We start from the raw sequence: 13,941 nt of genomic DNA, 5'->3' as shown, positions 1-13,941 counted from the left end.
CCCTCCGAGCACTGCGTGCATCCCCGAAATGGCGTCCGACGTGGGACATTCCATACTGCTTTATATACCTGTGCATTGAAAAGGAGCACATCTTACATGAATGAGACATTTTGGAGGGTTTTTACTACTTTGCATTAATCTGAATGCAGTCTTGTACCTTTTTGTATAAAAATGTTTTTGTTGTATACATGGGTCCAGTTATTTTCATAAAAGTGATGCATTTTGTATATAAGGCTTAGGGTATTTGGCATTTTTATACAGTAAATTTTTATAATGAACTTTTAAAAAATTTAAATTTTTTATTAGACTCAACTTTTTTTATAGAAGTGGATTAAAAAAAAACATGGTGCAATATTGCAGTGAAGAAGTACTGAGGAAAGGGCATTCATTGGACATTTTCTGAAGTTTTATGCGCTAATTGAGGCTGTGTAATTTCAAGTGATGCCATGTCTCAGTGCCACACTTCTGTTGTCCTATGCTCATTGCTGTGTACTGACATCAGAGTGAGTGAGTGAGTGACATAACAGTGTAAACTCTCCTTCACAGTCACTAAGAGGCTGCGAAAAGATAGTGGGAGGCATCTTTTTTTTAATTTATTTTTGCCTTTGAAAGGTTTTTTGTTGGACTGCTATTCAGATTTACCATATCCTACTCTTATTTGGTGAAGGGTAAATACTCTTCTGTAGATCCGTTTTCTGACACAGCTTTCCTTTTTGCTGCTTGAAAGTTGTTCTTTGGCATTGTTCACAATGAAATAGAATGTGGACCTACCTCTGTTAAATTCATGTAAATGGTCTAATGATTTCTAAGGAGAAAAAAGAGATTCTGTTTCATCTTTTTCTTTTGTTGCAAATGTAAAAGCTGAAGATATATTAAGAACATATTAACAATAAATTAATAGCACTAATAAAACTGGTTTCAGAGTAACAAAATATTAATGATATGCCAGCAACATAGTTTAAGGAAACAAGATCTATGCAGCTGACTTAATTTTCACAACTGTTCTAAATCACTTAAGGGAAAAAAAACTTCAAAAACCAAAACAACCCAGAGGAAATGAGTCGGTCTAACCTTACTTATGTTTATACTCAGTTCTTCTTCACTCAGTACATCTTTTACGATGTGAAGAATATGTCAGCTTCCATAAATTAGCCCCAGAGGCTCTACAGGAAAAAATGGGATCTTATGTGGTCCTGTTAAAAAATGTAAAACTGTGGTTGATTTCACTGAAATTGATAAATTTTAAATTGGTAAAACTGTTCTTTGAAGAGCAGTTTAACTCAGTTTATGAGAGTATGATTTATATCAAGGTATAGAGAAAAGGAAGTAGCCCCATAATCAGGTTTAGTTCTACTCTGGAAAGGAGTGCCAGAGTCCAGCCATCAGCAGAAGACTCTTTTAGAGCACTGTCAGCATTTGTCTGTTTTGCACCTCCTTCTGCAGAAGAAAGATAAAACTGTTCAGTGCTGTGGGAGAGAACTTTCCACAGCTGCATTCTGGAGCAGTGCTGCCAAAGCTGAAGTGTGCTGAGAAAATGCATCTCCCTGCAGAAGTGTGCAGAAATACTGATCTTACTGAGCTCATTGTGTGATCAGCTCAGGAAGACAGTTTATTTATGAGACTTAAATCCAGCCTAAAGGAATCAGAGCAGGTGCATTTCTCAGCTTCCAGCCATTTCACAGGAATTGAATAGTTTTTGTGTTAATGAGATCTCTCCATGGGATCTGCCAGCACACACAAGGGGCAGCTGCTGTGGTCGAGATTGAGAACATATTCTGGCCTTTTCAGTGCTTCCCATGGTGAATGTGTGGGATTTTGAGGAAACTGTACCCTAGGGTAGGCTGCTGGCTCAGTGCTACAGGGGGAACCACAGGGAGCACTGCTCACTGTTTGCTTTTATAGGCTCAGCCCACAGTGAGACAGTACAAGACAAAGAAAGAACAAAAGTGTTCATGAAAGACACATTCCAAAGACATCTTGTGTGTCCTGCTGCCCTATTATCTGGGCATAGCAAGTACTAACTCTATACCTAACTGCTTCCACAGCAGTGATGCCAATGCTTAGCAGTAAAGTAAAGCAGCCATTTGATTTCTAAAGCACGCTGATGGGTGTCTGTGAGTAAGTGGAAAGGGAAATATGTATATTTGTCATAGAACTGGAAAGACAGTTGTTTCTCTTGGAAATAAATACCTGTATTTATGTCAACGTATCATTTAATTTATTTTATCACCAGGTAATTTGTCTCAAGAATGAACACCCTGAACCTATCCCAGTGTCCCTAGACCTAAGTAGGCAATGCAAGTAGTCTGGTCTGTACACTTAGTTCCTACAAGTGGAAGGAGACAAGTCATGAGAACAGGCAGCTGAGGCTTGGATTCATCATACTAAGTGTGAGCTCCTTTGTTGTGAGGTGACTCACCCCTGGTGAGTGAGAATCATGCCAAAAGAAATCTGTATCATTTGAGAGCATATTAACATTCTGGAGATACCTGAGTGTCTACTGAGGAAGGGGACAACTCTGTGAGATTTAAGTAGCACAGGATGAATCTGAACCTGGCCTGTAATCTCTGAACCTTTATCAGGCCATCAGGGATTCTCTTGACTATAGCATTCAGGTTTTAGTTGGTCCAGTCAAAAGATTAGAAAAGTAAGTTGTACTTATAATTTTCTTTTTTTATATATCTCCTACTTTCCTAAGTTAAAGCCTTTTATTTTTGGGAAAAAAAGCTAATAATCTTGACATTGAGAATCACAGCTAGTTTTAACTTAGTGAGAGAGAAAATTAGCTAGATGTAATGGCTGTATCCTTTACTCAAGCACATTCTTACTGAAGCTGGAAAAGTTCTTTTTGAGCAGGATAGAGCTGAGTTTATGTATTTTACCGTGCTGTCCCTGTGCAATACAGATATGGAAAAGATGGAGGTCTTTATATATACACTGAAATCTGGACAAGCAGCATATCTGAGAATTTATGATATGTAACCTACTACTTTGTGCTTTAATATTTAGCATCTTTGTGGAAAATGTTTTTAGAATTGTACTGTTTACATTTTCTCAGGCATAACACGTAATAATAAAGGAGTCTGACAGTGGATTCATTTATCCCTGTAATCCATATTTTCCAAAAAGCAGTGTGTAAGTGCCATGATGTTAACAAGAAGAAAAAAAAAGCTAGAAAATCCACTCTCTTGGTGTTCCTGTATCTGATATGGCTGTTGATATGAGCAGGATGTTCCATAATGTGAGGAGGAAAATGTGTACTGAAAGAACATTTTAGAACTTAATATGGAAGGAGGGGGTGGAATTGTCAGAGATGTGGAGAAATAATGGTTCTTGTTTATTCAGTGTTTTTGTTCAGAAGCATTCTAAATGCTTGTTTCATTCCTTCTGTGTCAAATGTCCTGCCCAGAATAAAGTTATCTTTGAGGAAGCACTGACTGACTGGCTTGTTCTTTTATTCAGTTTTTAATGAAAGCACTTTAGTTTGTTTTTTGTTTGGTTGAGGTTTTTTTAGTTGGGGTTGGTTAGTTTTGTTTTTTTTTTTTAACAAGCCACCTTGGAGGGACACTGCACATTCACTGGCCACATGGTTTGAGTGTAAGCATGTAATTTCTGCAGTACACTGTGAGCTCCCTGTAAAACCGATTGCTTAGTCTTCCTTGGCTGTCAGCTCCTCTGAAACTGCCTGCCAGACTGAATTGCAATATGCGTAACAGGAGGACAGGCAGCTGAACTAGATTGTTGTGGGTCCCTTTCTAAGGGAAATTATTCTGTTCTGTTCCTGTTCTGTTGTTCTGTGTCTTGTGTCACCCCTTTAGCCTTGTCCCCGGCTTTCAAGGCAGCAGAAGCTGAAAATAGTTTATACCTTACAAGCCCAGCCCTTTTGTTAGCTGTTTAAGTGGGCTGACAAGCACTTGCACAGGTGAAGAACTAGGTGAAAAATACATTTACATTTGCAAGGATTCCAGTTTTACCTGGTGGGAGGTGGGGGCGGGGAGGTGGACATGACGAGGGCGTGGAGGTGTGACATGAGTAGGTCACGGATTTGTAGGTGGGTGAGGAATTGAAGAAGTGATACAGTGAAATAAAACTCTCTGCATACACACTCCTTCCCTCACAGAATGCGTATAGAGCACAAAACAATGGCAGACTGCCCCATGCAGCGCCTCACTTGGATGTGTCTGCAGTCTTGGAAGCTTGACTACCCTACGTTCTCCTACAAATGGACCTTGAGCTTGTTTGGAGGTTCTAGCAGGGGAGCGCAGCTACCGTATACCCTTGACCGATGAACGGTACCGTCTCTATCGGGGAGGTCGTCCTCTTCGACCGAGCGCGCAGCTTCGGGAGGGACGCACATGGAGCGTTGAGGGAGGAAGGGGACACCCGCCTAGCCAGCCAGATCAGCCGAATCAACCCTGGCGATCAATGGGGTGACAGATGTCGCAGCCAGATCGCCCTCACATCCAGACAATGAACGCTCCCCACACTGTATTTATAGCTCAGTACTGCCGGCGCCTTTTACATCATGGTTTAGAAAATGGCTTAAAATCCAACAACACAACGCAAGGAATCATCACTTTGCAGCGACAAAACCACCTAGAAAAACCAGTTCTTAACCCAGTTTAAAAATTTTAGCGACATTCTTTAGGGTGAGATGTCTTTCCAGAAGGCTTTGCGAAACTTGCAAATGTACGGCTTCCCATTGGCGGCTGCTCCGCTCGTCGCCGTCCCGTGGCCTGGGCGGGGAGGGCGGCAGGCGGGGCCGGCGGCTGAGGCTGCAGCTGATCGCGGCGGCGGGCGGGGCCGGCGGGACTGCTCTGCCTTGGGGCGTCGTGTGCTCGCTGGGCATCCCCGCTTAACCCTCCGTGTGTGTGAGTAATGTGGGCCCCTGGGATTTCCCTCTTCCTGTCCCCCCGGCAAGCCGTGCCCGTGGGCGCTTGGCTCAGGTGAGGCGGGGAGCCGGGACTGTGTGGCGGGCTCGGGCCTGAGCCGTGGATCCGCTCCCGGTCCCGGGCTCCCCGTGTCGCAGCGCAGACCGCTCGTCATCTCACGTCTGCCAAGGGCTTGTCCCCGGGAGAGGAGGGAGCCGATGGCCCCGGGGCTGCTGCCTGTCACACGCTGCACCCAGGTTGGTGCTGCGGGTGCAGAGTGGAAGCGCTGCTGGGCTGCTGAATGCAGGCAGGGAAAATCGGGCCCCAGAGCCCTGGATGTGCGGGACGTGCCAAGCACAGCTGCTCCCCTGGCCCTCTTCACCGATGTTCTTCTGGGCCGTGTTCTCCCTGCGTGGGAGCGATCGCTTCTTGCACTGATAATCATGTTCCCTCGTTGCCCAGTTCGCACAGAAGCAAGGGAACAAATTTTTCACAAAGTCCATTTCCCTGTTGAGGTGTCAGTCAGGCTGAGGGCAATGGACAGCAACCTACCAGTAACTGTGGCTCCTGGCTGCAAATTGCTACTTTACTTCTTTCTGATGAAGGGCAGAGAAGGGAGAAGCTCTTTGCCCATCACCAGGGTGCTCCTTCCATCAGATTTTAGTTCACAAGTTGGACTTTCTCTTCCAGTATGGCATAGCAGGCTCAGTCCTAGGAACCTAGAATGCTACAGCTCATTTCCAAGTTTGTTGATCCCCTGGCATTTAAGAAGGTATTATTTATAAAGTATTATAAAAGAAGCACCCACCATGCCTTTGCCTTGAGGTGTGTTGGGCATCAGTGACCTGCTTATGTCCTGTGACCTGTTCACTTGCCTGCTAAGAGCAGGTCTCCAGAAGTGCCGCTGAGGAAGAGTGACTCTTCTGTTTCTTTAGTTTTTTAAACTGCAAGTTAAAAATCACCCTTGGCTTTTTTCTTCTTTCTTTTTGGAAGTAACTGTATTACAAGTAGCTCCTGTTAAATTCTGTTGTTTTGTGTAGTTCACAGTGATACTTTTCTAATTCCCTGCTATATTTATCAGCGATAGAGATAGTACTTGGCAATGTTTTAGTTCCCTGTCACCTAAGAGCAATCAGAGGCTCCTGAGCAGGCAGGGGTGGAATAGCCAGGCTCGTCTGAATTCCCATGGCCTGATGCACTCTCATATTTTGTGTTCTCTTTTCGTGCCTGTTGGCTAACAAGCAGGTCACTTTGTGCACGCTCAAGGTCTTTTTTCCCTCTGCTTACAAAGGGGCTCTTGGAACATCGGAAACTGGAGGGTTATTGTTCACATGCCAAGAGCCTCTTTTCCAGAATTACTGGAACTGTGGATTGAAATGACAATAAATCACCTTACAGAAGGAAAACAGCTCTCACTTGCAGCAAGGACTTGCTGTAAGGGAGTTCTGCATGTGAAATGCCAGTGTGATTACATTTGATTGCTCTTTTGGCTGATGGCTCTACAGCAGAATCCAGTTCCTGCTGAAGCCTAAACAGTAGTCTATTCAAAAAACAACAACTAATAGCCTCATTTATGAAGTCATTAAAGAACCAACATGCTGCTTGCAAAGCAGCATTGGATCATCTGAAAAGTCCATGAAGTTTTGCATAGCAACAGGGTTTATTAATAGAAAGAAATACAGCCTGTAGAAGGATAAGTAGTGCAACACTCTGAAACTCTGTATTTTAATCTGGATTATTACAGAAGAAACAGGCCATTCTTCTAAGTTTCTACTGATCCTCATATTGTGATATTTTTGAAGCTTCTACTGATTGCTGGATTACCACAGCTAGAAAAAAAAGTGAGAGGCTTAAAAGTGCATTCCCATGTTTCACCCAAATGTGTAGAATTAATGTTTAGATACTTATGGCATTCCTCGATACAAGGTCTGCCAGTTTTGGAAACTTGGTTTCCTGCCTCTTCTCCTTGATCAAGACTTGGCTTTTAGTGGTGTCTGTGTAACTTCAGTGCTAAAACTTCTATTTTCTAAACGTTTTAAGATTTTTCTTCATGGCGATTTTTCAATTTTTTTCCTGTTATCTCCTACTTAGCAATTTGATGCTTACTTTTCTTGAATTTCAGGGGGATGAAAAGTCTATAGTTTGACTTGATTGTGCAGCAAGAAAATCAAATCAGTTTAGACTGAAACTTTGCTAAAATATTTTGTCAAAAATTAACTTAAATTTCTGTTGCGTGAGTGACCAGTGAAGCATTATTCCAGCTGCCATCAGATTTCTGTACAATTATTAACTTACTATCACTTCTAACCCTTTTAGATAACAGAAAGTTTGAAGTCATGTCCACAAAACCAAAACTTTACTACTTTGATGGAAGAGGCAAGATGGAATCGATTCGTTGGTTGCTGGCTGCAGCTGGGGTCGAGGTTTGTTTCAGAGTTTTTAACTTCTAGCTGCACATTGGTAAGCTTGTCTTTGAGGCAGATCACATGTTATCAGTCAAAAAAGAAAAGGCATCCCAAGATGCAATAGTAAATGAAGGTTGGCTAGTCAGTGTAATTAAATACTTTTACTTCAGGCACACAAAAGCATAGCTTCATGTTGCAATCCTTAATTAAGTTTAATGAGTTTAATAATTAATTAAGATTAATGAGCCAGAGCTGCTGAGCTGATAGATGTGTTGCTTGCATAACAAGTGTTATCTGTGCCTGATAAAACAGCAATTTACTTTCTCTAGTCTTCCTGTTTTCAGTTGAATGCTCACACAGAGATTTTTGTTTTATTTTTCATTCCACTGGCTGCATCTTCCATAAGCTGTAACACAAAATATATTGTGTCTAGCATCATTTAGATTAAACTTAGCAGGGTGAAGTGAGCAAATTGGCCCACATGTGTAGGGAAATCAGAAATCTCTAAATACTTAGGAAAAACAGCTAAAACAGCCTTTACTTTTTTCTGATGGTATATGATTTACTTATTCATTTGCTGGCCATCTTGGTGGTAAACTAGTAATATAGTTTGAGGACACAAAGGACTAGTATTTGCTCTGAGTGCCCTCTTTTACACAATAAGCTGTTATAATACATAAAGTTACTTGTGAACTGAGTCAAGGAATACAAGTTTTTTTAAAAAGACCACCAGTGTTTTTTTGAAGGCAGGCCTTCAAAAGATAGAAGATAGAACTGTCTGCTTCCCTCCATCATTTGTTCCTATGTTTTAAGTGCCTCTCTCTTCTTTTTTCTTTTTTAAGTTTTAAAAAAAGCTGTTGATAAGTACCAATTACTACATTTTTTTCCCATGGAATATCATTTTCTCAGCTTCTCATCAACAGAAACCTGGGTTCTGAATTTTAGACTGTGATCATCCTTGCTGTGGTTGAACATTGGCAGTGTGTTAATGTGCCCGATCTTCTGGGGTTTCTCTAGTATAGCAAATCTTAATTGCTGAGTGGCACAGATGTTATGAGAGAGGCTGACTGAGCAAGGCATTTAGGGATTGGTAACATCTACCATTTTCTAGTCCCTATCTTGTGCACTGATCACAGACATGTATGGCACATGCAAACACATACATGTAGATGTCTAACTTTGGGGTCTTAATCTTGAACTCAGTTTCTCCATAAGTAACACTGATTGACTGGCCATCCTCAGCCATACTGAGTGCAACTACATCCATCTCACCAGCAATTCTGTATCTTCTTGTTTCTCATCTTGTGAATATTTAATCTTCACGTGTCTGAAGCATGCATCTGTATCAAACCTCCTGCAGGGCGTGCTACTTGGACACTATTTTGTAAATGCTTTGTTTTAACTTCCAAAGAATTTGTTCCTGTCTAGCTCCCAAATCAAAATACCACACAGCAGATTTTTTCCACATGCCAGAAAGCATCTTAAGGAGAGCCTAGACTGTATTGTTGATTGTTACACATTATATTGCCTGTTTAATACCAAACAAACCATGCTCACTCCAGTTCTTATTGCCTGTTCTTCTGCTACAGTTGCCCTTAGCAGCATTTATCAAGTGTGACAGTCCAGGAGATATTGCCAGCACTTCTGTCCTTGGTGTGTTCTCCCTTAGAGCCATATCTGATATTCTTTTCCTTTTATGGTGCTTTAAAAGTTTACCTCTTCTAGAAATGTGAAAAGATTCTTATTTCCTCTTCTTCCTCTCTCTCTTTTGTCAGTTTGAAGAAGAGTTTTTGGAAACCCGAGACCAGTATGAGAAACTCCTGCAAGGTGAGTCCATGTGAAACCTCAAGAAATGTGTAATCAGACTTAGAGAAGATGTGTGAAGTCTTTGAAGACTTTATGTGTCTTTCTTTCCACACAGAAGAGTAAAGCTGAGAGTTGTGAGCAGCTGCTGAGGCTGATTTTTTCCACACGTGGACAGATGAAATTGCAAACTGAGTATCTTTCCAACCTGCAGGGTTTGCCAGGCCTCTGGATTCTTCTGTTCTCTGTTTGTCTACACATCCCACCTGGTCCCACAAACTTAATCATGGGCTTCAGTAACCAGAAAATATGTATCCCAACATTTCATGTTATGTCCTGATATGGCCTAAAGATTGGTCATAAGAGAGAAATCTGTGGATCTAACATTTGCTTCACATAGTGTTTGAATAATGGTACAGAGGGTTTTTTACATTGTTTAGAACTAGACACTTTTTACTCAGTTGAGATGTTTAGTGTGATTGTCTCCACTGCATTTCAATTTCATTTCAAAAGCTGCTGTACACAGTCCTGACTGAAACTTCAGTGAAAATTTTTTAAAGAAAGGATGGTAACCCCCAATAATTGTGCTTTTCAGTTGAATTTGTCTACACCACTGTAATTTATTTTTTGCATGGAAGAACTCTAGTTTAATACAACGGCTACCCACAGCAAGCTCACCATAAAAGCAATGTTCCTCTGAAGACAGCAAGAAATCTGACATGGAGTTATTAGATCAGTCGAATAATGTGTGTCTGTCCTTTTAGGTGGATCCCTGCTGTTTCAGCAGGTGCCCATGGTGGAGATTGATGGGATGAAGATGGTGCAGACCAGAGCCATCCTCAACTACATTGCAGCAAAGTACAACCTCTATGGGAAGGACCTGAAGGAGAGAGCCTTGTATGCAACAGTATTACTCTTCTTGAATTTAGTGTAGTAGTTCAGATGCATCTAGAATTAATTGCATAGTTGCACACACACCTGTGCACAATCACCTGTGGGCCTCAGTGATACACAACTTGCAGTGAGCCTGAGAAGCCACAGTTAGATGCAAGCCAATTGATTTGTTCTAACTCAGTTACTTTCCACATAAAAGTATTTGAGTCATGGTTTTATTGTGCCTTACTGAAAGATTAATACAGCCTGACATAGGTATTCGAGAGGTGACTGGCATGTAGATGCTGAACTACTTTTGTAACCAGAAAACTCTGGAAAGAAATGGTTAGTTTCTAACTTCTGGTTGCAAAATAAGAGCTGTCATTGATATTATCTGTGGTTGCATGATGTCCCCCACTGCACTGTAAAAAGTGTGTGGTTTAGATCTTTGGGAGCTGGGGAAAGAACAGCTAAAAGCTGTTGAAAAACTATTGGTTTCATGTGAAATAACATCCGTGTGAAATTATGTCTTGATGTTGTGCATGTGAAGAAAAAAAAAGTATGATGGGGCTGTCTCAGTATGTAGCATTTTAAAGGTCCATCTACAGTATAGAGCCTGCTCTGATAGCTCTGGGAAAGGGACAATCCAAAGAAGTGCTATACTGATAATTTAGCTGGATGAAGAACCTGGTATGCTACAGACTTCCAACCCCATTATTTATCTGTTTGGCACTACTTGGACTTTGGATGACATTCTGAAGGTGGGATACATCCAGACAATTAAGTCAGTTGGGAATGACTCCTTGTGGTGCTGTGTGTTTCTTTGGTGATTGTGAAGTGATCTGTAACACCAAAGGTACACAATCTCTGTGCAATCCTTTTTAAACCTGCTCAATGAAGCAAGTAAAGAGCCAAAATCACTACAAATACAAGTAAGACACCCACTGTGACATAATTTTTTTAATTGCAGAAATCATTTCCATGAGGGAGTGTGTTTGAGATTGCTTAAAAAAGCATTTCTCAGATCATACTGGAGCCTGGAAAGGAGTTGGGGGGGGAGGCACCATGACAGGGGGACGGGAAATTCAGTGTTTACTATCCTAAAACAAATATAAGTTGACTTGGCTTGTGAAGGTGCCTTCTATTTAAGGTTTTTGTTTGCTTTGCTTTTAAGGATTGATATGTATGTTGGAGGAACTGATGACCTTATGGGCTTCATTTTGATGTTCCCTTTCTTATCAGCAGAGGATAAAGAGAAACAACATGCTCTCATAGTTCAAAAGGCGACGGGCAGGTATTTCCCAGTGTATGAAAAGGTATGGAGAAGGATCATTTTCTTCCCTGATTCTGGAGGGATAACAATAGGAACACTGGGTGTTTGGCCACAACCAGAAGCAGAAGTGTCAGTGCAGTACTTTACACCACAACATCCTTACTGTCTGTTGGCTGGAGGGGGATCAGAGCAGTATCAGATATGGTGGGGTGGGTCATCCCAAGAGACTTTCAATGTATTTTCCTCCCCATGTCCAGGTGAGGAAGGGAGTGATACAGCAGCTTTGATGGACTTCTGGTACCCAGCCAGGGTCAACCCCACCACAGTAATTTGCATTGCAAAAGCAGTGCTAATTGTCTTCTTTGTTTAACATTTCAAATACATCTCAGTTGGGTTTTTGTAAACACAGTAATACACAGCTATGACTGCTGACTTGTAGCCATACTGGAATCTTGGTGTTTCTGTAACTGATAATTTGAGAGATAGGACCCAAGAGATATTCTCAATGGAAATTAATATGCATGGGCAGGATGATCTAGCAGGAGTAGCTCCTCTCCATTTTAAAGACTAAAGAGAAAACAGTTTTTCACTTTGCAGGGTCTCCTATAGGTGGTTGGCAGGGTGCATTCTGCCCTGTATTCCACCTGTTGCATCTTAGCCCTAATGCTTTGGCCAATCACCTCTCTTTTATACTCTCTATTTTCCCATTGAAGCTGTAAAAATGTATAGAAAAAATCCAGATAAATTAGACTTGAAAGACATGAATACCAAGAAGGTATCTAACCCTATAGTCTAGTACACAAGGTTATCTAGAGTTATAGGAAGAAAGGATTGGTAAGAAAAACTCTGGGATTTGGTATTCTGGATTTCTGCTGTAAAATGATCAGTGACTGCTGGTGTATCCTCTGTTCCCCCTGTTAGCTGCATGGGAGAGAAGGATGAAAAGGACACAGTAGTGTTGTCAAAGAAGGTGTGCCTATGAATTTTGAAAACATGAACCTCAGCTGGCTATCCACACCTGAGTGTTTTCATCTATGACATTTCTAGGTTTTGAAAGACCATGGGCAGGACTTCCTTGTTGGCAACAATTTTAGCTGGGCAGATGTTCATCTTCTTGAAGCCATTTTAATGGTAGAAGAGAAGAAGTCAGATGTACTATCAGGCTTTCCTCAGTTACAGGTACCTTGCACTAACAAGATGCTCGTATGGCTAAAAATGTGATAAATTATATTTCAAAGTCTGTTCCGTGTAAATAATTCCACAAACATTTGTTACTTTTTCATTGTAGTCTTGCTTTTCCTGCTTTAGGAAGAGCCTTGTAAGATGTTTCATCTAGAGAAACTGTTATTTTTTGGAGTAACCCCTGTACACATCTGAAGAAATGCACCCTTCCCTTTGTTTGACTCTCACCAGTTCTGTGAAACTGCTAAGCGGAAGATATTTTCTGGATCACAAGAACAATCTGAGTAATGTACATATTAGAAACCACAGATAACACTTCATCCCATATCAATACAAGACAGATGGCTCATTTGTTACTGTGGAAAATGAAGGGGTTGAAGAGAGTGGGAGTAAAATTCATCCACACTTGAAACCATATTTCCTGTCTTGTCTCCACATACAGCTTGTTAAAGGATGTTACACAAATCAGTAAAATAGGGGTTTTTTGTCTTACTTTCTGTTCTTTAAATACCCTGTACTTACTGTTTGCCTTTTAGGCATTTAAAGCAAGGATAAGCAGCATCCCTGCAATCAAGAAATTTCTGGAGCCAGGAAGCCAGAGGAAACCTGTTCCTGATGATAAATATGTGGAGACTGTCAGGAGAGTTCTTCGCATGTATTATGATGTAAAAGCCAATTAGTTTGCCTGGCTGCAGGCGGTAAGAGAGCTGCCTGACTGCACATGTCTAATTACACTGTGAAAGAAGGCAGAGGGGTGTTCCAGAAGTGTCTCAGTGGGAAAGAGGTCATGCCCTCACACAAAATACAGCAGGCAGGTGTCTTTTATAACACTTCAGTACTAGCCTATTTTCTCCTTCATTCATCTCGAGATTTTTAAGCAAGTGAAATGGTAGCAAGCACACTGTCTTCCTAGAGACTTTGTGGAACAGCAGAAAAGAGAAATGTGAGTTGCTGACTGATAGCTTCAGTGTGTCATGCTATTTCTGAGGACTTTTTTCTAGATCCAGATCAGATTTTTATATGATGATTGCTTCCAATGTAGGCCTTTATTCTTCTTTAATATCACTGCTGGCAAATGGAACAAGTGGTTTTTAAAGAAAGTGGGAGTTCTTTCTCCTGCCACTTCTACTGGACATCAGTGACTTGTCTAAATGTCAACACTGTGCCTTTATAACTAAGCTGCACTTTTATTACTGAATTAGGAAATAAACTGACTGCCAAATTATGTTTTTGATTAACTGCTGTATCTACAGTACCTGTACTAATCAAATAAACTTTTTATATAGTCACATTGTCCTGTTGTTTTGTGAATGAAAGCTGGGGCTTGCAAACATAATTTTTTACTTTTCTTGGCAGATAAATTATTTTTATTTGATATGAGGAGGGTCGTTGTTAACTCACATGCCTCATGGAAAGGTATATTTTGTTTGTGTTTATAAACAAGAGAATGGAGATGTGAAGGGGAGGTAGTAAACCATCACACAAAGCTGATATAGGTTCTATCCAGTACCAACCAAACTCAAAATGTTTCTTT

At 41.1% G+C, this 13,941-nt stretch overlaps 1 protein-coding gene across 1 annotated transcript; it reads left to right on the top strand.

Moving 5' to 3' along the window:
* The first annotated feature begins 4,762 nt into the window (after positions 1-4,762).
* LOC128939539 (glutathione S-transferase 3) lies at positions 4,763-13,288 on the top strand. The gene is made up of 7 exons (XM_054280570.1): positions 4,763-4,871; positions 7,188-7,294; positions 9,052-9,103; positions 9,844-9,976; positions 11,127-11,268; positions 12,273-12,404; positions 12,944-13,288. The coding sequence occupies exons 2-7, from the start codon at positions 7,208-7,210 to the stop codon at positions 13,085-13,087; spliced, it is 690 nt and encodes a 229-aa protein (XP_054136545.1). The 5' UTR covers positions 4,763-4,871; positions 7,188-7,207; the 3' UTR covers positions 13,088-13,288.
* The last annotated feature ends 653 nt before the right edge of the window (positions 13,289-13,941 follow it).

Source organism: Melozone crissalis, unplaced genomic scaffold, assembly GCF_028551555.1.
Source record: "Melozone crissalis strain CALT ecotype California unplaced genomic scaffold, PUWL_Pcris_2 ptg000027l_1, whole genome shotgun sequence".
Lineage (NCBI taxonomy): Eukaryota > Metazoa > Chordata > Aves > Passeriformes > Passerellidae > Melozone > Melozone crissalis.
This window is presented reverse-complemented; position numbering and strand designations above follow the sequence as displayed.